Source organism: Trachurus japonicus, chromosome 11, assembly GCF_045865225.1.
Source record: "Trachurus japonicus isolate A0001 chromosome 11, Traja_1.0".
Classification (NCBI taxonomy): domain Eukaryota; kingdom Metazoa; phylum Chordata; class Actinopteri; order Carangiformes; family Carangidae; genus Trachurus; species Trachurus japonicus.
In genome coordinates, this window is record NC_140917.1 from 20,228,157 (window position 1) to 20,250,108 (window position 21,952).

Below are 21,952 nucleotides of genomic sequence, written 5' to 3' on the forward strand. Positions count from 1 at the left end.
TCTGTATGGAGCATTTGTGTTTGTTTGTATGTGTTGGGTTTTGCTGTCACATGTGGTTTTCGGGGGAAAAAGCAGCAGTCTGTATGTGTGTATTTTATGGATTCACTGTCTCACCAGAGAAGTTTACATGAAGAGTAGAAACTGACAAACACAAGAGGCCCAGTGAAATGTGCTCAGTCGTACAAGTTGAAGGAAATGCTGGCTGTCATGCTTGAATAGTCTTTATAAAAAAACAACAAAAAAAAGGAATGCTTTTCAGCGTGAAGCGTCGCCATTTTTCACTGATCCAAACAATCAGCGAATCAAAACATTGTTGCCTTGTAGAACTGCGCAATGTGCAAAAACAAATCACACTGCAATTATTTTGGCAGATAAATTGATTGCATGATTGCATTGCAATTTCAGTTGGTTATTTTTGCATTTTATTGAAGATATGAAAATGATGATGTAGCTGTCTTTGAGTCTTGTGCCAAATAGACACGTCTCTGTAAAATATCATTTGTAGGGTGAGACTTCTCTGTAGCACCGTCCGCCACCACAAGCCTTATGGTGCTAACAATGCACAACACATTGTGTAACATTAAACCTTGATCCAAAAATTGTGGTTACTGCGATTTTCTTTTTTCTTTTTTTATAGCTCATGCAATTTGGGATATTGCACTTGGCCATACTGTAATTTTAATTATTTTTTCAATTAGTCGTGCACCCCTGCTGAATAGCAAGAAGTGGACAAAACCTCCACAGTGTGCCTTGAATAAATGGACAGATGAGCCCTCATGTAATGTCCTGTGTCTTGTGTCCTCACTGACACTTATGGTTCATGGAAAGGCAGTTTCTCAACAGTGTCAGTTTGAAAACCTCATCATCAAAATTGCTAGGGGAAAACTAGGCTTGTGCATTTTGAGTTCATCCAGTCTATTTTAGAAAAGCTTTTTTAGGTGCAAGAGTCTCAATTCTTTTCTTAAACCAACTTGGACAGCGTACTCCTTCATTTGAAATGTAAACATGAATATCTTCAAAAAATTGGGTTTCAAGATCTCAACGGCTGGATCTAGAGCCCAGAGCCTCAGACTCTCTAGTTGAAGCTTTGCTGAACAAACTGTATCAGATTATAATTGTTTCCATGCACTGGAATATTATTGTGTATTTAGGCAGTTTAAATGGGCAGTGTTTCTGAGTATTAGTCTTAAGCTACTATATATGACATGCGCCTCACCCTAGACCTTTACAAAGGGAATTTTGTTTTTATACTTGGCACAACTTTCCGTCAGTGTTGCTCATCTTTGCAACTAAGTATGTTTCTCTATTTACTTATCCCTCTTTGTGTCCCTTTCCAACAGAGCTTTAGTAATGGAGCTCCGCAGGGCCACAAGGTGGAGGGCGGCTCCCTCAGCCCTGAGGTGGTGGAGGAGCAGCGGTTGGCAGACAGCAAGCGCCTTGGCCGGGACCCCGACACCCGATCAGTGTCCCTGCTAGAGCAGAAACGCAAAGTGGTCTCCTCCAGCATTGACGTTCCTCACGCCAGGTAGGACTGTGTATGTGTGTGTCTGTGTGTGAGTGTGTGTGTGTGTGTGCGCGTGCTGACTGTTCTTTGACAGCGGGAGTCTGATTCCTGTCCTAGAGCGAGTTTGGCTTGTGGTCATACATGCAGAGTTCACTGAAGGTGTATGGCATAGATATGTCATCTCAGAAATAGGACTGAGTTTATGTGGGCTGACATCCTATTTTTTCATATTGACTTTGAAGCTATTTTGGCAGCCCATTGAATGCAATGCCATGTGACAGGAACCCACTTTTTACCCCATTACATATTTATATATATTCTATCATATGCCATCATACGTGTCACACTTCATGTGTGTGTCTACTCTGTCCTAAATATTGAAGGGTTGTGTGGGCAAAATGTCATTTTTGGATGAACTCCATGTTGCCGTCTTAACTCTCTGAAGCAGTTATGGTTATGGGTAAATTACATGCGTCTGGTGGTTTCCCAAATTGTAATAGTGGTACAACGTGGAATCAAGGCCATGAGAGTTAACATAGTAAATTGAATCTTTGCCCTCTAGGACGTGTTTCCTGCTTGACAGCAAAGACACTGTGGACTTATTCATACTGTACATTTACCTCACGGCCATGATCGAGACTAGAATAAATACAATTGGGTGAGCAGCTATGTGGCGTAGTACATCCCTCACATAGCCCTTACACTTTCAGTGACTCTTTTACGTCACAGACTTGTACACACGCACATACCCGCAAATGTATAGATATATAGATAGTAGGGCTGTCAACGAATGGCAGAAATGAGGTTCGAATATTGCCTCTTAAAAAAAATAGATATTCGAATAAAATTCGAATATCTATTTTTTCATATTTTCTCCAAAAATCAATACAAAGAGATGGACTTTTATAGCGGTAGCCTGTATTTATTATCAGCGCATGTCAAACACGTTTTGAACAGCTTACATTACACAAAACAAACAGCTACACAATGCAAATCAGCAACGACATTATATGCATATTAATACGTGAAAAAAGACCGCGTTTTACTCGGCCTTTATCAATTCATGTCAAACAAGTTTTGTGATGACGCGAGCAAACGGCTCGCTCGGGAAACGGGATAAGAGCCAGCATGTTTTCTTCCCACATCCCAGTAATGATCCTTATAACGCGGATCAAGCACAGTCGCGATGAAGTGCAGAGGATCATCACTGCTCTCAGTGAACGGCACTATTTTTTTAATGCGCGATTAAAGCTGTCACTCGGTAGTTTGGGAAAACAGAGAAGCTGCTTCTCTCCAGACGTGACCACACAGACAGGTGTGTGTGTGTGTGTGTCTGTGTGAGTTACTACGGTTACCGCGGCGCTCCCGTCCCCCGGATATTTCTGCAGCTGGATTGACATGATCCGGTCTGAGACATGAAACTCATGGACTGAGGAGTCGTCCTGCTGCGTCCTGCTGCGTTCTGCATGTCACACCGACGACCGTGCATTTGTAGGAGGAAGTTGTAGTTGCTGTTGTTGTGGTTGTGCGCGTGAAGATAATTTAAAATTATTAATATTCGAATATCATATTTTAATAATCGAATTTCATTTTTATTACTATAATTCGAATATACATTCGAATTTCAAATATTCATTGACAGTCCTAATAGATAGTCAGCATAATCCACCGCTAATGTTGGTCTGCCACAGAACAATTAAACTTAAATAGGCGGCGCTGCACGTCTGTGAAGTGCCAATCTAATAAAGAAACAACACTCTTTCACTATTACATGTGAAACGCTAATATCTTGTAAAGCACAGGACCGTTATCGAACATCACTCCCCATTACTTGTCTCTGGCTGCTGGAGGAGTCCAATCGATGGCAACTTGCTGAAAAGTACAGTAAAAGTGGCCCATAGGAGCAGCTTTATTACCGCATCCTGAGCCCTACTTTAAATTTAATAGTTATTTGCTGATGAATCATTGATTTGGTTCTCTCTTGTTTCCCATTAAGAGGAAAAATATCTTTTTAAATTCAATCCATCATATGGATTAGACACAAGTTTTACACCTGTCCCACTATAATTACCTCCTTGCATAGGGATTGCAATAATATTGATATTTATATGGGTATTGTGAATGGCTTATTGATTATCTCACTGGCCTTGTGCAAGTTCAGCACGTTGCCTCAGCTCAGGGACGACCACTTTAGAAGCCAACTTCCTGTTTATCCCCCTAACGAGACCCCATAACAACAAGGAAGCCATGGGGGATGTCCAATCAATCAGAATTTAACTTCTTCATGCAGCAGTCCTAACATAATGATAAAGAGAAAGCATGACCTTTACAATGAGTCACATCTTTTTAGTTAACAGCACAGGTACTCGCTTCCAATTTTTCAATAACACACCCAAGCTGCGTTCCTGGCCAAAATTCCAACAGGAATGTGCCAGAGTGTTGCTGTGTTTTTATTTAGCCTGCCCAGGCATCTTTGAAGCATTAGGGGTAAAAGAATTGTCAGCACTAATCCTCCCAGAAGTAGAAACAACCAAATACCAAGGTTAAATCTACTTTTACTGAGAGTGTGCTAAGCTTCATCTCCCTTTTGTCTGTGCCTCCAACACCATATAGGAGCCAATTCATTTCATGCCAGGTAAGTAAAGGCCATGTGTAGGTAGGACACCTTTTGAACAATCAAGACATCCTTGAAAGTGTGAGTGGTTGTATGCGCTCTATGTAACTTCTGCAAATGCTGTGAAACCTTTGTACAGAGCTATTCCAAAAGTATTATTCTACAATAAGAGTTTATCTTATTTTTTTCAGTGGCAGTGTAAAAAGACATACTGAGAGAGAAGAGCATGGCCTCCAACGTAGGTCTCATGATGTAATTGCAGTGACTGAGTTAAAAAAAAAAATTGGGGTGTTTTAAGGTTTCTCTTGATGTGAGGGGGTAAATGTTTCCTCTTTGAAAAATCCTCATAGTTAAAGTTCAGGGAGTTCATCCCTTCTTAATGTCACATCAACGTCTTTAAAGTCCCCGTTTTTAGCCAACAGCATCGACTTGACATCTAATTATTTTGTGTATAGCACTTCAAAGCCTGGTACTCAAAATCCAAAGATCTATTGTGCTTGTCAAGTGCTAAATCAAACCCACTGCAAAACCAGACCTGAAAAAAATCAATTTCAGCCCAATTTATAAAGTGCGCCCGCACAATCAAGAACACGGAAAGTTCATTCTTTCCACATCTTAAGAGCAGGTAGGAGCCTGAGCTCCCTTCTAAGCTATCCCTGTAGTGACCTCTTCAGTGCACAGCACCATTATTGCCTTAAGATTAAGATCCATGGCTCTCATCCTCTGCACACCTGCGACCGATTTTCAGGTCCCGCTCCAGCCCCGGGGAAGAAATGGTGTCACCACCGACCACAAAGTAACGTTTATCTGTGTTGGAGACGAGAGGGGAGAAGAAGGGAAGGCAGGATGCTTGGAGGGATGGTTGAAAGGGGACAAGGGAATGACAAGGGGGCAAATGTGCACATGTGTGAGGAGAAGGACAGGAGAGTAAAGGAGATGGAGAAATAGCACGTGTAAGAGTGTATAGCAGTAAAGATAACAGCGAAAGAGAGAGGGAGGAAAGAGAGAGAGAATGCCTGAGGATTTTTTTTCGGAGCTAACTCTCCAGAGAAGTCTGACCTTGAGGTTGTTAATTGCACTCTGAGAAGTTCCCTCTCTGCTGGTGATTTACCAAGAAAATGTCGGGCTGTTTGATGGCTCTCCAGGTCCCTTGTAACCCAGATACAATAGGTTTCCTACCTCACTGGGAGTCACAGAAGGACCCCAATGCCTCATCCGCAATCATTGGAAAAATAGAGGAAAAATGACAGTTTGGTGTATAGATGTTAGACCTCGGGGGTTTTTTGTAGCTACATTTCATGGGTCTGTCAGCCGGTCCAGCTCTCATTACTTTATCGAGTACCTTCTTTCATCGTATTTGTTTACAGCACATTTACTTTGCCCGCATTTCGTCAGATCTTGTGCCAAAAATCAATAGGTGTCATTCAATGATTGACCTATTTTCTGCATTGGCCCAACTCCCAAATGCCCAAAGAAATGGTTTCCCTTTATGAAACATTTGTAAATGTGCTGTGTCTCAAGATACCGAGGCAGGAATTGCTCACTATGGCAGATTTTTGATTTGTTTATGCCATACTTATTGTGTGATTCTCTTTTATACTGAAGGCTCAGACATCTGTACTCATTGTCAGAGTGTGGTCTTAGCCAGCTGCTGGGCCTACTCCTTCCTCCAAGGGCTTATGTTTTCTCTATGCAGGAAACAGTCAATTGTAACAAGAGCTGGCGGGGGCAGACCAGTGGAAACAAATGACTTGGCTTTTGACAAATAGCATTCTGTAGACTAATTGCAAGCAGAGGAAGTGAAGTATAACCTTAGTTGAAGGGGAAATCAAGAGAGTGCTCTGCTTATTATTGCAAAACCCAAAAACAACAGATCTGGGGTTTAAATCGTCTCCTCCTCAGATCGCCAACAGCCCGCCCTCTCTTTCTAGCGCAAACCAAGTTTACTCATGTTTCTTAAAATAACTGGACCTTTTGCTGGCCCCCAACAATGTTATATTTTTTAACTTTTATAGCCAAGCTGACCAAATGTTATGTGATTTGTGGTAACTGATCATTTCATGTTTCTGTAAATTGAAACAAGAAAGTGGGACAAACTTCAAAAACGGGATTTGATGCCAAAGGAAAACAGTTTATTATTGTTGTTTATTTTTATTGTTGACACATTGCTGAGCAAGCCATTTGTTTCACACTTAGCCTACTGCCAGCTGAGACATGAAGCAGGGCTGAAGACTGCACACACTGTGCAAAAAGAAGCCCAAAGGGACTTCCAGATCATCATTTGGCTTTTAATAAAGAGACATGGCTCCGTGACCTGCCGGCTCTCCCTCTGCTACTGGGTTTGTTTGTCTTTGTGGTCATTCATACCTTTTTGGAACACTGTTATTGCTCTTACTCCTTTTGCACAATATGTTTGTGTTTGTGGCGAAGGAGGGCATTTGAGTTTCGAAACAAGAGAAAGGAGGGGAGGGCGGGGCGTGTGCATGAGAGCGGTGTGGGTTCTCCATGGAGTGAGTGACAGAGAGCGACCGAGCAAGATGCTCAGCATTTTCCAAAGAAAACAGTTTTCCTGGTTTGGACGGCAGTGGAGTTTAGAAACCATGTGATTACCATTTGAAAAGACAGCTCTCATGAGCTCTCACTCTCTCTCTCTCTCTCTCCCGCTGTCTCTCGCTCGCTCTCTCGCTCTCATTCACTGCCTCACTCTCCCAGTCTCAATGCACTGTTATCTGATTGAGCACTGAGGTTTTTGCGGCAACAGATTATTTGACCAAACCAATTGTGTTGAGTTAAGTATTCTGTTAACTTTATCAGATGGGTCCAACAACCCAAAGCTAAAAATATCAGAAACAGAAATCTTCTTGGTGTGTGTGTATATATATATATAAACCAAGAAGATTTATATACACAAACACACACAGTGTATAGGACATTGCCCAACAGGTTTAACAAAGGGCTTTTGTTTTTGACACATGATAGCCCACAAAATTCAAAATGTAATGGGATTTGACATAATGGCAAATCTAGCAGGCACATTGAATCTTTTTTCATTTTTGAAGACGTCTGTGCAGGCGGTTTAATTTAACTTTGTTTAATGTTTAGTTTATCCAGTTTGACAGTACTGTTATCAGTGGTATAGTGTGCAAAAACATGCACAGACAATTCTTCTCTTCTTTTAAGAGGTTTGAATAATTTTTTTTTTTTTTTTTTTTTTACCGAGTGTGAGAGCTCTGATGGGAAAAGCCTGATGTTGCCTGTTGTTTTTAATCTTGGCTTTAGAAAATCCAGTAGGGATCAACCTGAGGTCCTCAGTCTGACTCATGTGGGGTTAAAAGACTGTGATAATATCTTGGCACCAGGTGTATTTATGCTTTGAAAGGGATCAACAAAATCTTAAAATCAATTTTGCGAGTATCAGATAACCAGTGCAAACACTAAAATTAGAGTGATATGATCTCATTTTTGTCGGAGCTACACATAAGCCATCGTGCGCTGTTGTAATATCAGATCCGTCCTCTAACCTCCCACTTTCCATCCTTAGTGTCTCTGCATGATATAACTCAGTTTAATAGGACAAAATGAGATCGTCTCTCTGCAGGAAAAGAATAAATGCACAGGAGATGTGAAAACCAGCTGAGACGCAAGCACCTTGTGTGCCTCAGGTTGTCATTTCTAGCATGAGTGATTTTGTTGCGGGAGCATACCTTATTAAACAATGGCCTACACGGATTACTTAAATATCATGTTATATTAGCGTTTATTGGCTCTTTGTATCTCTAAAAGCATGAGCCATTGAGTGCCATGTAGGAAGTAGCTCCGTCCGGCAACATCAGCACTGTCTGCAGATTGCATACATTAAAAAACTAAAAAACAAAAACAATGTAGATCTTTTGGGCTGAGGTTGACAGCAGTGAACCTCTATTATCAAATACACCCCACCCTGCTATTAACGCAGCTTTAGATTTATTGCATATAGACCAATCAAAGGCAAAGCTCTCTCTCTTTGTCAATATCTGTGGCCAGCAAGAGGCACATGGAGCGGGTCTGCAGAGGCTGAGTGAACAGGTTGTGGCTCCTGAGAAAACGACCACCTGTGATGCCCGAGGAGCGAAATTGTGAGTTTAAATTTATATGCAAATTGGCTCTTTAATTAAGCATGCTAAATATCAGGGAGCCTGAGTGGAGGAACGGTGAACCATGGATAAGTTGACGGTCAGCCTGAATTCACTGTGATCTTTTGCCAAAGCGCTAGACTGTGGCAAACGTGCAGGCAATCTGTGTGTGTATTGTTCCCAAGATTTACATTCACTTGAACGACAAAAGACTTAAAGGGAGAGTCTGGGTTATTTGACGTGGGTTTGTGTGAGGTAGTTATACATAGTCAGTGTGTTATCGAGTACTGAGTGTGCTGCCGTGCTGCTGTGCACAGGGCGAGAAACAAAAAATACTTTAGACGCTTTCAAATTGAAATTATCTAGCATTACTGAATATTTTCAGTGCTTTATCTTCCCAAAGTGAAGTTTAGTTCTTTCATTCACTCAGCTGACCTGCGGCTGGCTTAATATATTGTGCGCTGTAGTAGGTGTGCCGGTACTGAAGTATGTAGGAATACGGTAACTCAGTGGTTGAGAAAAATCTAGTACCAAAGAAAAGAAAAGTGCTGTTTTGATGGGAAGATAATATGCTGAAGTTATTCTACATGAATCGTACATTGAAGCGCACATCACTCTGCGATTGTACCATGTTCCCTACTGCTTCTCTGAACTGCCATCGCCTTTATCCGACTCTACTGCAGGTAACACACTGACTATGCATGACTAACTCACACAACCCCACATCAAATAACCCAAACTATCCTTTTAAAAGCTTAGATGTTCGCTTAGATCATACATTCGGCACGCTCATTACAAGATCAGTTTTTGAGAAAGAAGATTATCATAACATCTGCACCATTTTTCAGCCTGAAGGTTCACTACACACAGTTAAAATGAAATACACGCTGTCTATAGTTTATCTAAATAACATATTTGACAGTCTAGAAGCCCTATGCTGATTGCTTTGACACTATTAGCGAAATTGACTTATCGTGTGTAACATTCATTTTGGAGCCATCAGCAAAAAATCTATTTGCAGTTATTGATGTTGTGAATAAACATAACGCATCTTCTTAGGAGTTTGTACACCATTTATGGCTGTCAAGGGAGTGTGACTAAATGTATTGGTCTGACAGCACAGCACCAGTGCCATGAATTAACCAAAGAATCAATCTAAAGCCTCACAGAAAATGTCACTAATATGCTAATTTGTCTTACCATTGCAGTGGTTTTATCAGTAAGGCAGTTTTGTATTCAGTCATTCCCAGCCAGCTATCTATAATGCACAGTGCAGGGCCTCGACGCCGATGTTTATGTGACAGCAGGCTCTGTGGGCCCTCTGTTGCTTCAGACTAATCCATAGTCCCAAGCTTTAATGGACTGATGGCACAGAGTGCTGTAGGAGGGGGAAAAAAGCTCTAATTGATTCTATTGACAGACGTGCATTATGGTATATACAAGGTGGTACTAATTGACAGCAGTGTTAAGTGTCACACATCATGTCCAAACAGAAGCACTAATGAGGGGGTGAAATTAGTGTAAAGTCCACTGAGCAGCCATTCTCATGGGTACAAGGGGAAACTTGGGCAGTGGATTGGTGACACCCAAGCTGGGCAGTGAAATCAGCGCACTGTTAGAATGTCAGTTTGTAAAATGATAAGAAAATATGTTCAAAATCACCACCTGCCCATAAAACCCATGCTAATTTGACTCTAGCATACAGAATAATACAGGGAATAATACTAAGTTTTCAAACTGACAGTATATGAAAAAAAAAAAAAAGAGAGAATTACATCAAATGATTTTAGGCCTATTGTTTAACATCTTTTTTCGTTATGTCGCAACGTTGAACTGAAATCCTAATACATGACATTATGGTTTGGTAATTTTATTCATAGCACCAGTGAAAGTTCAGATGCTGTGTCTAAACTTTTTTTGCCCAGTAGTTCATAATAAATGGCCCAACAAAAACTTAATGTGGAAAAAAAATAAAAAAAACTTATCAAGCACAAAATGTACAGAACACAGATTGCAAGATGAATGATTGTGCACCTCCTGTCATAATTTAGTCCTTTTATTACTGTACTGGCCTAGGCAAAGTTTTGGTTTGGGGCAAAGACACTGTGACACAGCGGGGAGGCGACATGCTTCTCAAGTGTAACCTATTAAAAACAAACCCAGCCCTGCAGAAGTAACCCCCTCCCTGCATTATTTCTAATTATGGCCATCAATTTTGAGGCTCCATTGACCTGTCTGTTGTGAATTATTGATATCTGTCAGGCTGACAGGCTTTATTAATTAAAATGGAGATGTACTAATTAAGAGCGCGGCATGAGGGTGTCATAATTGTAGCCCCGTTTTAATTTGAGTGTCGCTCATCAATTTTATCGCAGTTTAGCAGAGTGGGCGCGGCGTGACAGAGGGGTGGGCCAAGATAGGGTGGAGGTGCCCTCGTGTGACATGCGCGCGCATGTAGGCGCGTTACGGTATATGTGCAATCGCTATCATTTGATACCACTCCAACTTGCCACTTCTCAGATTGTCAGCACCGCCTGCTTTAAAGATCGCATTATAATGACTTCCTTTCTTTGTTCATGACAGTTTGCATGAGAACATTAATTATTCTTTGACAGGCCCCATCCAGCAGCAGAACGTATTATCAGCTGCACACCATATGATTTTAACGTGGGACTTCCTTAAATGTTCCTTTAATCGACTGAGACGCTACATTTGATGAAGAGGGGAGTGATATGAAAAACATTTTTTTGTGTGCTTCTGTAATTCGCCTCCGTCTCATGCAGACAGTCATTTTCAAAGAGAACAATATGATTCCTTCCAGATGAGAATCTTCTGGACTTGGAAGGAACTGTGGAAAAATGCTGCGAGGAGCCAAACGGCTCAGTGTGGCTTGTTCCGTACGGTTCAACGCATTTGTTTATCAGACTACTTGCGCGTGCATTCGCATTTACTCTTGACTCACATGCATCTGCGGTAATGTTCGCACATATGTACATTATGGAAGCAGAGACTTCATATGATTAATATATCAACCCGGCTATATTATTCAGCAGTGGCATCTCTCTCTCTGCACCCTCCCTCCTCTCTCTGTGTCACATCAGGTCACAACACAGGTGTCTCTCCTTTTCCTAACAGATGTTGAGTTGTGTAGCCACTCGGATAAACCTCACATCCTCCCGCATGTCCTTCAAGTCCCTGAAGCGATGTTTTTACCACTCCACCCTGTCGATACTGTCAATAGTGTCTGTACTGGTGTAATCACTGGCGAGCCACTGATAATCATAGGACACCAATTACCTGCCAATTAGCAATGTGGAAGGACAAGACGTAACGCCCCGCTGATAGTAAACTGACCTTCATCCCCAAAGTGCCCTTCAGTGTTGTCAAAAGAACACATGTTAAAAGCAAACAAGTAAACATCCATTGTTGTCAGGATCATTGTCAGGGCGTAAAATGTTTTAAGGTAGACTAGCAGAGCATATTACTGTACGTTTACACGCTTACACCCTCTTAGAATTGAAGTTGTGTAACAGATTTGTCGACTCAACAGCCTTCATATGATCCTAACTTGTGTAATGAATCAAAATCACAACGCCTACCCTTGTGTTAGTTCCCAGATGTAGTATGGATCCACCTTCTGGACCAACAGATGTATTAAAGATATTTACACCACGGGGGAAGCTATAATGTGTTTAGCGAGGTAGTGTGTAATTTCACCTACGAGATTGCAAAAAAGATCTTTCACACAAGCAGCAGTCGGACAAATTTAAAGCGGTGTTTGTGCAACATGCATCAGATGACCTTTCAGTGCAGATTCGCTTGATTATTCTTAATTTTCTTTGCTATAATCGTACTTAATGAGAGAGAGTAACATAAAAAAAACTGGCATGGAGCATCTCAACAGTTGCCGTCCTCTGAATTCTGCTCAACACTGTTGAAACCAGTACACAGTTAAATAAGCCAGACATTTCGTCAAAACTATCCCGCAGATGCCTTCCTCAACAAAGAGACCTTATGTTGTGAGGAGGGAGATAAAGTTAATTGAAAGTTAGCCATTTGTTAGTCCGACATCAGAGAGCCATCTGCCAGAGCCGATCTACATAAAATTGTTCCAGAATAGGACGACAGTAGAATATCCTTTTACTTCATAATCCAATAAGGGGCAGCCGTGGTCTTTGGTGTCTCCAATAAGATCTAAAGCTGCAAGTAGGCAGCAGACCAGAACTGTAAATAACGCACCAGGCACATCCAAAAGAAGAAGAAGGAGTAAAAGGCAATCCATCATCTGTTGGGTCTCCAGCTCACACACTTGGCCACGTACATACAGTAGAGCCTGACAAAGAGAAACAGATACGGCAGCTATTTCTCTATTTTATCTTTCCTTAAAGTGGAAGTGTATATGAGAGACCCAGTGGTGGACTTGTGTTGACGCAAACAGCCTGTTTGGAAATTCTCATGTCACTCTTTTGAAATATCCTCAACTTTGAATTCCTGTTTATTCTTTATTACTGTTGCTAATATGATCTTTTTGACTTTTTTCCTTCACAAATCAACAAGTACCCAAAATGAAAAACATCCTTCTGTTGCGGCGCAAAAAAATCGTCAAACTTTAAAGTGGTGCACCCAGCTGCTTCACTAACGTACCAAACTGTAATCGGCCCTTGCCAACGCAACCACACAACGTTTTCAAACAAGACAAAGCTTCAGTTGTTGTGTCTCTTCTCTGTAGGGAGTCTGTGTAATATTCTCTCTCTCATCTTCTCTCACTCTTTTTACTCACACTCACTTTCTCTTTGTCTCCCCCTCTCTGCCGTCCTTTGTTCTTCAAAGACATTTGTCATTAGCTTCACCTGCGAGCCGGCAGGCAGCGGGCATGGTTATCTCACACGCACACACGCAAACACACACGCACACGACCCCACGAAGGTAAAGGTTGGTCTACTGCTGTTGTGTTTATCTTCCGGTTTTCCGCCGTCCGTTGTCACTGTACAGGACAACATGTAAGAGGCCAAACAGCGAGCGGTGGCACTTTTGGCTTCGGGGTTAATCTTGTGCGTGGGTGTTTGTGAGTGTGCACATCCACGGAGGTGCTGGAATTCAGAAGACAGCTGGTACAGCCCCCTCCTCCTCAACCCCCACTGGGAGAGGTTGTTGAGACCATCTCCCGATTTCCTCAACGCACATACACACGCACACACACCCCACCCCCACCACCAGAGAGCTCTTAATATCAACAAGGCGGCAGTTTGGCCAAACTACACACTTATCACCTCCCTCCCTCCTGTTCTCCCGTCCCTCCTTGTAAACAATGGGAGCCGGTGGCTTCGGTCACGTGAGCTACAGCATCTGCAGACGAGGTTGTTATTGTTTGGATTCGGGTTCCACATGCTGAACTTGACTCTAGTGCGAGCGGCACTGTTTGTTTGTGTGTGTGTGTGTGTGTGTGTGTGTGTGTGCGTGCAATCAATTTAGGGGTTTGGGTCGGGTGGGACTCCGATGTTCTGCCAAACTAGAAAGCTGTCGGCAGAACTTGTGTGTGTATTTTTGCATGTGTGTCTTACTTGTATGTGTGTGTGAGGATTGTGCGAGCTTTGGCAGCATTACCTCACTATGAGCTGAAAATGGATGTGTTTACCAGGGGCTTCTCTCTCCCTCTCCCTCTCCCTCTCTCTCTCTCTCTTAAAGATCCCTCTCTTATTTTCACTCTTACGAGCGTTTGAGACTCGCAGCCTCGATGGAGGGAAACATAACACCCCCATTACGTACACACAAACACACGCACCCACACATGCACAATAGCACTTTCTGGAGTTAACATCTACAAACGACATACATACACACAAAACATAGTCTTCCATACAGCATGCATAATTCATGACCACCCATTGACATCTATGTAAACATTGGTGCCTCAGTCAGCTGCTGTGTAGTGGCTCTTTGTAGGAGGGTTGGGGAGTTTAGTAAAATCCTTCTTTACTCAACTTCAGCATACTTACATCCAGGAAGAACTTATCCGAAGGAAACCATTGTTTTCTTTTTTAGCCTCTGCTGACTTTTGGCTCAATATTTGTTAGTTAAAGCCGTATATTATCTGATACAGACGCTCTGTGTATTTTCACTTACATGTCAAAGCAGTATTAAGATTTTGTGTGGCTCTTTGTCATCTGTGGCTCCGGTACTGGGATTTGATGGCCAGTGTTGGATATTACATTGGATTAGAGGTAAATGTTTCTCTGGCAAAGGAAGAGAATGAGTGAATGTGCTACGCATGGCTCCACAATGAAGCAAAGGCACAGATCGCAGCGTTAGACATCTTTTATGTTATGTTATGAGAAGTGTAAATGAATCATAGCTTCATTTTGGATCTGCACAATTTTAGTCTTGGAGACAAAAGGGAAACAATATGGCGGATTTCCCATATTTGTCTGCTGGAGGCATCCATGACACAGTGAAAGATTATGCAACACACAGCACGGCACAAACAACGCTCCAACCTGTTGTTGGCTGTATTGTCGTCTTGCTCTGGCTGCATGGTCCGACTCTGATTCTTAGATCGGAGAATAAAACACCTCGACTGTTTGGATTTCTTTCAACCAATCACAATCGTTGTGGGCGGTGCCACAGCAACAGTGCGCTTGCAAAATATTCCCGGGGTGGTAGGCGTTGCATGATCTGATATCACCAAGTAATTAACAGCCCAGGAGCGCTGTTATAACCAACCGGTTAGGTTTAGGGTTAAGGTTAGTCCTGGGCTGTTGTTTACTTGGTGATATCAGATCGTGCGGTAGGCGTTAGTCTCGCTAGCTCACTGAAGACGATGGGCCAAGCTTGATAGATAAAACTTTTGACATAGCTGGTCGGCAAACAAGCCAGAACGTCCTTCTTGAACAGCAAATGGCATCAACATACTCTTTGAAAATTCTTAACAATCATATCGAAATATCCGTGGTTCCTGTTGTTGTTTCCTTTCTCCAAGGGGACTGTGAAAACTGCAACAGGAAGGCGGGACTTCCGCCGGCTGGCTTGTTCTGGCCAATGAGAGGCTAAACGCAGCAGCAAACTTCCTTCAGCTCAGACTAGCTGTATTGTAATCTTTTCACCTGACTTATCCAAACAACAACAAAGTGCATTTTCAGCACACTCACTCACGCTGGCATATACTCATATATTGATCATGGGGATTTACAAAAACACTGAAATGTTGTGCCATTGACTTCAAACTAGGTTTTTACCGGTCCGTCACACAATCACTGCCTTGCCTTCAGATAGCAACAACGCACCTGACCACACCTCATTTTAAGACCAACACGCCCACGGGAGCTCAGATAGGTGCAAGTGTATTTTGCACCGTGGGCGCTGGATAGAAACATGACACCCGTGTTGGTCTGAAACTAACATCACACACTTTTGTTCCAGGTAAAAGTTTGGACCTGAGCTTCACAGGTCATTTAAACCAAAGACTAAAAGACTGGATGAGATCCTCACCGCTCTCCCTTTCTCTCCTCACCTCTTTGTTTCGGTTTCTCCCACTTAACACTTTTCCCTCTCACCGTCCATTCCCCAGTCTTTCTTGATTTTCTTTTTTTATTCCCTCTGTCTCTCTTTCATCATGCCCCTTTACCCACATGGCTAGATGAGCTTTCCATTGTTGCTTTCCACCTCTCTCCCTTTCTCTCTCTCCGTCCTGCCTTCACCTCCCCTGGCTCGCTCTCTGCTATCTTCTCCATCTCTGTTTTCCCGCTCATTTCCCCCCTCGCTCCCCCATGATCTGTGTCTCTTCCACCCTCCCACACATTAGCCCTCCCCTCTCTTCCTTTGTCTCCTCTCTCTGCTGCCTGCTTTGTGTGTGTGTGTGTGTGTGTGTGTGACTGTTTTTCCTCTGACAGAGAGAGATGTTAGCCCACCGCTCAGCTGTGTGCTGGCACTGTAGAGGAGGTGGTGCGGCTAACTTGCACTAGCATATGAAATCTGTAACGACAGCCACAGTGAGGCGAGTACAAGTTGTTTGTCTGAGTGTTTCCTGACAAACAACTCTGTCAAATCTTTTTGGCACCACAACAGTCCATCAATTGAAATTCATCCAACTCACTCCACAAATCATCTAATTGCTTCCAGTTGGTTGTTCTCCCAAGGGAAATGTTACTTCTTAAGAAAAATAGCTATAATTAATAATTTACACAAAAATTAAATATGCTGTATACTAAACATACTTAAAGATCCTATACCCACAATGCACACCCACAGATGCACATTTCTAATTATGTATGCAAATATGCCAATCATTTGCATTTAACCCCCACAGGAAGGGTTAATGATTAATGATGGGTGCACAGTCACACATTTACAACTGATTATGATATCACAGATAGACAGACAGACAGGAAAGAGGCATCGTTGGTCCTCAGCTATGCCTCACGTTAGTTACACTCCAGGGTTGTTCTGTTTTTGTTTACCTTTTGAATGCAGGCGGTTGTAGACAAAGGCATGCGGCGTTGACCCTAATGACACACGACAATTGGAACGTAGGTGGCTGAAACTGTCCATCAATTCATCGCCGCCTCTCCCTATGGCAGCTCAGAGCATTTAAGCACTGAAGACGTGTGGAGCATACTGACACACACGCAAAGACACAGGTGGTGGGAGTGAAACTCATGTTTGTGTTTTCACTTTGTGAATTTCCCTGTTTTTGTTTTGTTTATTAATTGGAGGTAATTTAAAAAAGTAGGTTAAAATCCCTCTGTGCAGCCAAGCCCAGGAGATGGTATTAAAAAATGCTGATGTCCTACATAACAAAGAATAATCAATAATGCGACTGTAATGTGAAGCATTTGTGGGACCTATTGATCCCTATGACACCTGCTTTCTCCTCATCTGTTCTTTTGTGCTGTAGTATGTTTCAAAACAGACAGGTGGGGAAACCTTTCGCTCTCTAGCTCCCATTCCTTCAGACAAAAGGAGGTCATTTCCACTGTGTGGACATTTTCAAAGATTATCGTTTTGTGCCCCCCCAACAGTCAGAGTGAACTACTACACACAACACTGGAACAAAATGGAACAAAATGCATGTAAATTCATATAAGTTGCCTTTGACTGTACTGTAGTCATGGCGAAAACCTTACATGAGCAGAAGCGAGTGCTTTGTTCCTTTTATACGGTAAGTTTCACATTCGATGCAGCACCTCCTGCCTGGCGGGGAGCGCTCGCTTCATAGGAGGCATTGTGCTGCTGGAGTCCTAGAAACAATGCCAGAATGTAGACAAACAAAAGCTTTGACAATTTAAGACAGCGCTCTTTGTACGAGAATTGATAGTGATAATATTTCTACTAATATTTGATAATATGATAATATTTCACTAATATTCCTAATATTTAATACTCATAATAGTCACATATGCAGCAATATCAGTCCGTCTCTATCCATGATGCTGAATTGGATGTTTAATCATTGTATCATCTATGCATTAAGTATCGCAGCAACTTCTCATGTTGTCCTGTTACTGTTGTTATGAAAGGGTAATTAAATCAGTGTTCACTTTAAAGTTCATGTAGATGTATCATTTGTATAGTTACCATTAGAAATATGATCATTTGCCCTGTATGGGTGCATGTATGTGGGATAATGGAGCAGAGGAATCTTGTGCTGTGGACTTGTTGACATGGTTGAGAGGGAGGAGAGTAGAGGAGGACCCCCCTTCTCTCTCTCTCTCTCTGGCTCCTGTTTTCATTTTTTTTGTCATGGCTGTCTCTTCACGCTCAGTGTCACATCCTCATACCACACGGCTGTAAATTAATCAGAAATGATGCTCGCCTGATGGAGACCTTCCCCCAAAACATGCCCCCCCCCCTCTCTCTCTCTCTCTCCGTCTCCACCTTTCTGTCCGTCTGTTCTTTTTCTCAAGCAGCATTTCCATTGCCAAACAAAGACTCAACTGAAAGGTCATCCAAACATGCCTGTGACTTGTATTGATTATCTGACTTCTAATGAGGGAGTCTTCTTTCTATGTTTTACCAACAACTATTACAGTAAGTTGCCAGTGAGGTTTCATTATTTGGAGACTGTAAATGTAGGTATGAAGGTGTCAAGAAGCAGAAGAGCGCTAGAAAAACACATCCCAGTTAACTTTTACTCCTCAGGTAAAGGTTACCAATTGCACAAATAGTGGGCAATCTGCGGGGAGAAGAGAGGAAGAGCGAGGATGGGAGAGAGGGGGGAGAGAATCGAGGGGGAGGGGTGTAAGTAAAAGGCCTTTAGGTAAATGTTGAAGTGGCGGGCAGATCCTTTGTCCTGCCTGGAGGCAGTGTGAGGCGATTGGAGCAGCTGATAGGCCTTTTATTATGCTCTCCATCAGCTCAATCTCCAGGGGCATTTATGAGCACCTTTAGCAAACACACACACACACACACACACACTCACATGCACACTGACACACACAGCTACCCCCCCTTCGAGGTGTAATTGGGAAAGAGGCCCCTTCCTCCAGTGTGTGTGTGTGTGTATCGCTCTCCTGGGAGCTGAGCTGCTGGACGTGTGTATGGACGCGTGGGTGTGTGTCTGTCTGCTCCTACTGTGGTTACAGCCAAGGTGTTTATAATCAAGCTCAATGGTAATAAAAGGGTGCTTGTGTGTGTTTATGTCGGTGTGGTTTATGGCACTTAATGGCAGGTTGTGGTGCCTTATGAGTGTGTGTGTGTCCAGAGGGCATGTGGAGAGAAAGGAGCATTCGGGGGCAAGTCGCGCTGCTCTTACGACCTCCATTATCACCACCGCACTCGCCACTAAACACTGTAACGAAGACACAAACACACACTGATGATGGGAAAGGAAACCAGAGGAGCAGCTTCCCCCCAACCAACCCATCCTTGGAGGATGAAAGAGGGGGAAAGGGAGGATGTGGAGATATAGGGGGCAGACCTTTGATTAGGCGCTCTGTCAGACCTGGTGACATTCTATGAACCTGCATTTAGTTTGAAGATTATTCCACTCACACTGAACTGTTCATCCACAACACACAGCACTGAAGAAACCCACTCTATAGTCATAACTGCTTACATGTATAATGTGACACCTTGAGGTATAATCGCTTTGATTACTGAGATGATTTAGGTACAATTATTGTGTATTTAAATGCTTAAACTGTGTAATAAGGTGTTTTAAGTATTACAAATGAATATGATAAAGACATTGTGATTACAGTGGATTATAGATAATTCTCATTTATACGCTGAAGCTATGGTGGCACTTAGAGACAGAAATTAGAAGAGGAAAAAAAAAGAGGAACACTTGTTGCCCTACATTTCATCTTAAAGGGGTAGTTCAACCTTTTTTGGAAACAATGCAAATTCACAGTGATGACAAAACACCAGGACATCAGTGCTGTGGGCCGAGGACTAATGGCTTGGCACATAACCTGCTGTAAACCACAATGTGTTAATTAGTGAGCCTCGGAGCTGCTGGCGGGTGGATTTGGTTACATTTGGACTGAGATAAGTTAACGGTTTCCCCTGTTTCTAGTTGTTGTGCTCAGCTAAATGAACCAGCTGCTGGTGGTATCTTCATATCACTGAATAGATATAAGAACTGTGGAGATCCTCTCATCAAACTATTCCTTGTCCTGTTTTAAGTACGAGGGCAATAGATATTTGAGTTACTTGTTTGACAGCTTTCATAAAATAAATATATGAGTATCAATTGCCTGTCTATAATTAATCTACAACATTCGAAACAAATTTGATTTAAGGTACAAACTCCAGTTTGCTATGATTGTGGAGTTTCCTTCGTGACTGAGATCAACGAGATCTCGGGATCAGAACTGCGATGCAGAAATTGGGCGCCGTTATGAGCCAGTTATGCTACAACATGAAAAATAATGTTACACCAAGCTGAAGGGAAAAAGAGCAGAACAAAGAGACAGGGAGACACACTCACACACACACTTTCAGCCTCTTCATTTACTCCATTTCTGACGTGGAGCTCAGATACGTTATTCCTCGGGCCACTTCCTTTATTCACTCCAACGATGCATCACAGAGATGGACAGTGTTGATCCAACATCAGAGAGAAAGGGAGGCAGGAGATGGTGAAAGACAGGTGCTACAGAGTTGGGGTCGAGAGACATAAACAGCAAGAGAGAGGGAGAAAAGAAAGAACGGGTGGGGGGGATAGAGGGAGAATATTTACCAGCTAGCCACTCTAAAGGTCGTCATGACTCTCATAGCTGCTGTCTTTGTTCGCATCAGTGGGCGACCCCCGCACTACTCACACTGACTCTCTCTCTCTCTCCCTCTCCCTCTCTCACACACACATTCATATACACTCACATTTGCCGGCAAGTATTCAGGCATCCATGCACGCAGGTACTTGCAAGCAGAAACATAAACATCTCACAGAGAGTGACACATTTACCCTCACGCACGCACACACACACACACACACACACACACACACACACCACACGTGCAGTCACATGCACATACACACAAGGCCAAATGAGTAGCTTGGAGCAGTGAGATTGTGTGTATTCCCTCTGCTCATTAGGCCATACAGCAACATCAATTCAGGGAAAGCCCATCACTCTGTGTCTGCGTACGCATGGGTGTGTGTGTGAGAGTGTGTGTGTGTGTGTGTGTGTGTGTGTGTATTTGTCTGTTAAGCGGGGTGATCCCTGCTTCCACCTCCTGCCCCTCTTTCTTCTTCCATCTCCCTCATCATAATGCTTTGCATTTTAAGTGTGTCTTTCTATTATTACACCCATTCCATTCATTGTGTCCAGAAAAAATTATTTCTGTAATGATACCTCAAGGTATTATATTGGCCGTACAATTTTATCATTGTGACATTACACCTGTTATTTATGGGGGGCTTCTTTATTTAAAAATAGGAATAAGAAGAGAGACTTGAAGTGGGATGTTGCAGTTCCATGATCATCTTAAAACCCTTGGTTTAAAAACAAAACAAAAAAAAAAACCTTGGTATCAGGACACCCCATGTTGTGGAAGAAGACGGAAGATTTAACTATAAAAAGCTGCTGATTAGATTCAGGTAGTGCAGTTTTGTGTTAAAAGAGGAGACAAGGTTGTTCATGTCATGTCATGACAGTATCTTCTCACTTGTTTGTCAAACTGCTTGTTTGATTCAAGTGTAGATTCTGTTCTGGGGGAAAACACTTGGAGAGGCAACAATAGCTCTCTCGCAGGGGATTAGTTCACTGCACCAACACACAAAAGGTAAATGCAAAAAACAAAACAAAAATAACAAGTGTAAAAACAATTGTTCCTTTGTGTTAGCTGAAGACAGGCATCATGTTACCGCTGTTGACATGTAAAAGCACAAATCATACATATCGTTAGCCTCATAGCATAATTGCCTAAGTCATATTTGAAAATTTTCGGGGAAAAAAAGAAAAAACACAATTTCTAGCAAGCAAAGTCAAAAAGATGACTTAGAACACTTTTAGAGTCCAAAATCACTATCTGCCTGATTGGTTGAGGACATAGCCAATAAGGCAAGGTGATGCAGCAGTGGTAGGAGAGGAAAGTTAGGCAGATATCTCAATTTGGTCAAAAAATGACTTAGGCAATTATGCTATGAGGCTAACGATATGATAGATAATCAGTCGTGTTGCAGAGATCCAGTGGAGGTTTGTGACGGCACAGGTATAAGACTGGTCTCAGTATTGGGGGAGAAACGTAGCAGAAACAATTACCTCCGACAGTTTAAGATTG

The 21,952-nt window shown here is 42.5% G+C and overlaps 1 protein-coding gene across 1 annotated transcript in view; it reads left to right on the forward strand.

Moving 5' to 3' along the window:
* The window catches only part of znf704 (zinc finger protein 704), a 48,069-nt gene that overhangs the window by 5,580 nt on the left and 20,537 nt on the right, over window positions 1-21,952 (forward strand). The window contains exon 2 of the mRNA XM_085791586.1: window positions 1,341-1,525. Within this exon, the coding sequence (XP_085647712.1) occupies window positions 1,341-1,525 (185 nt within the window). The remainder of the gene's footprint in view (window positions 1-1,340; window positions 1,526-21,952) is intronic.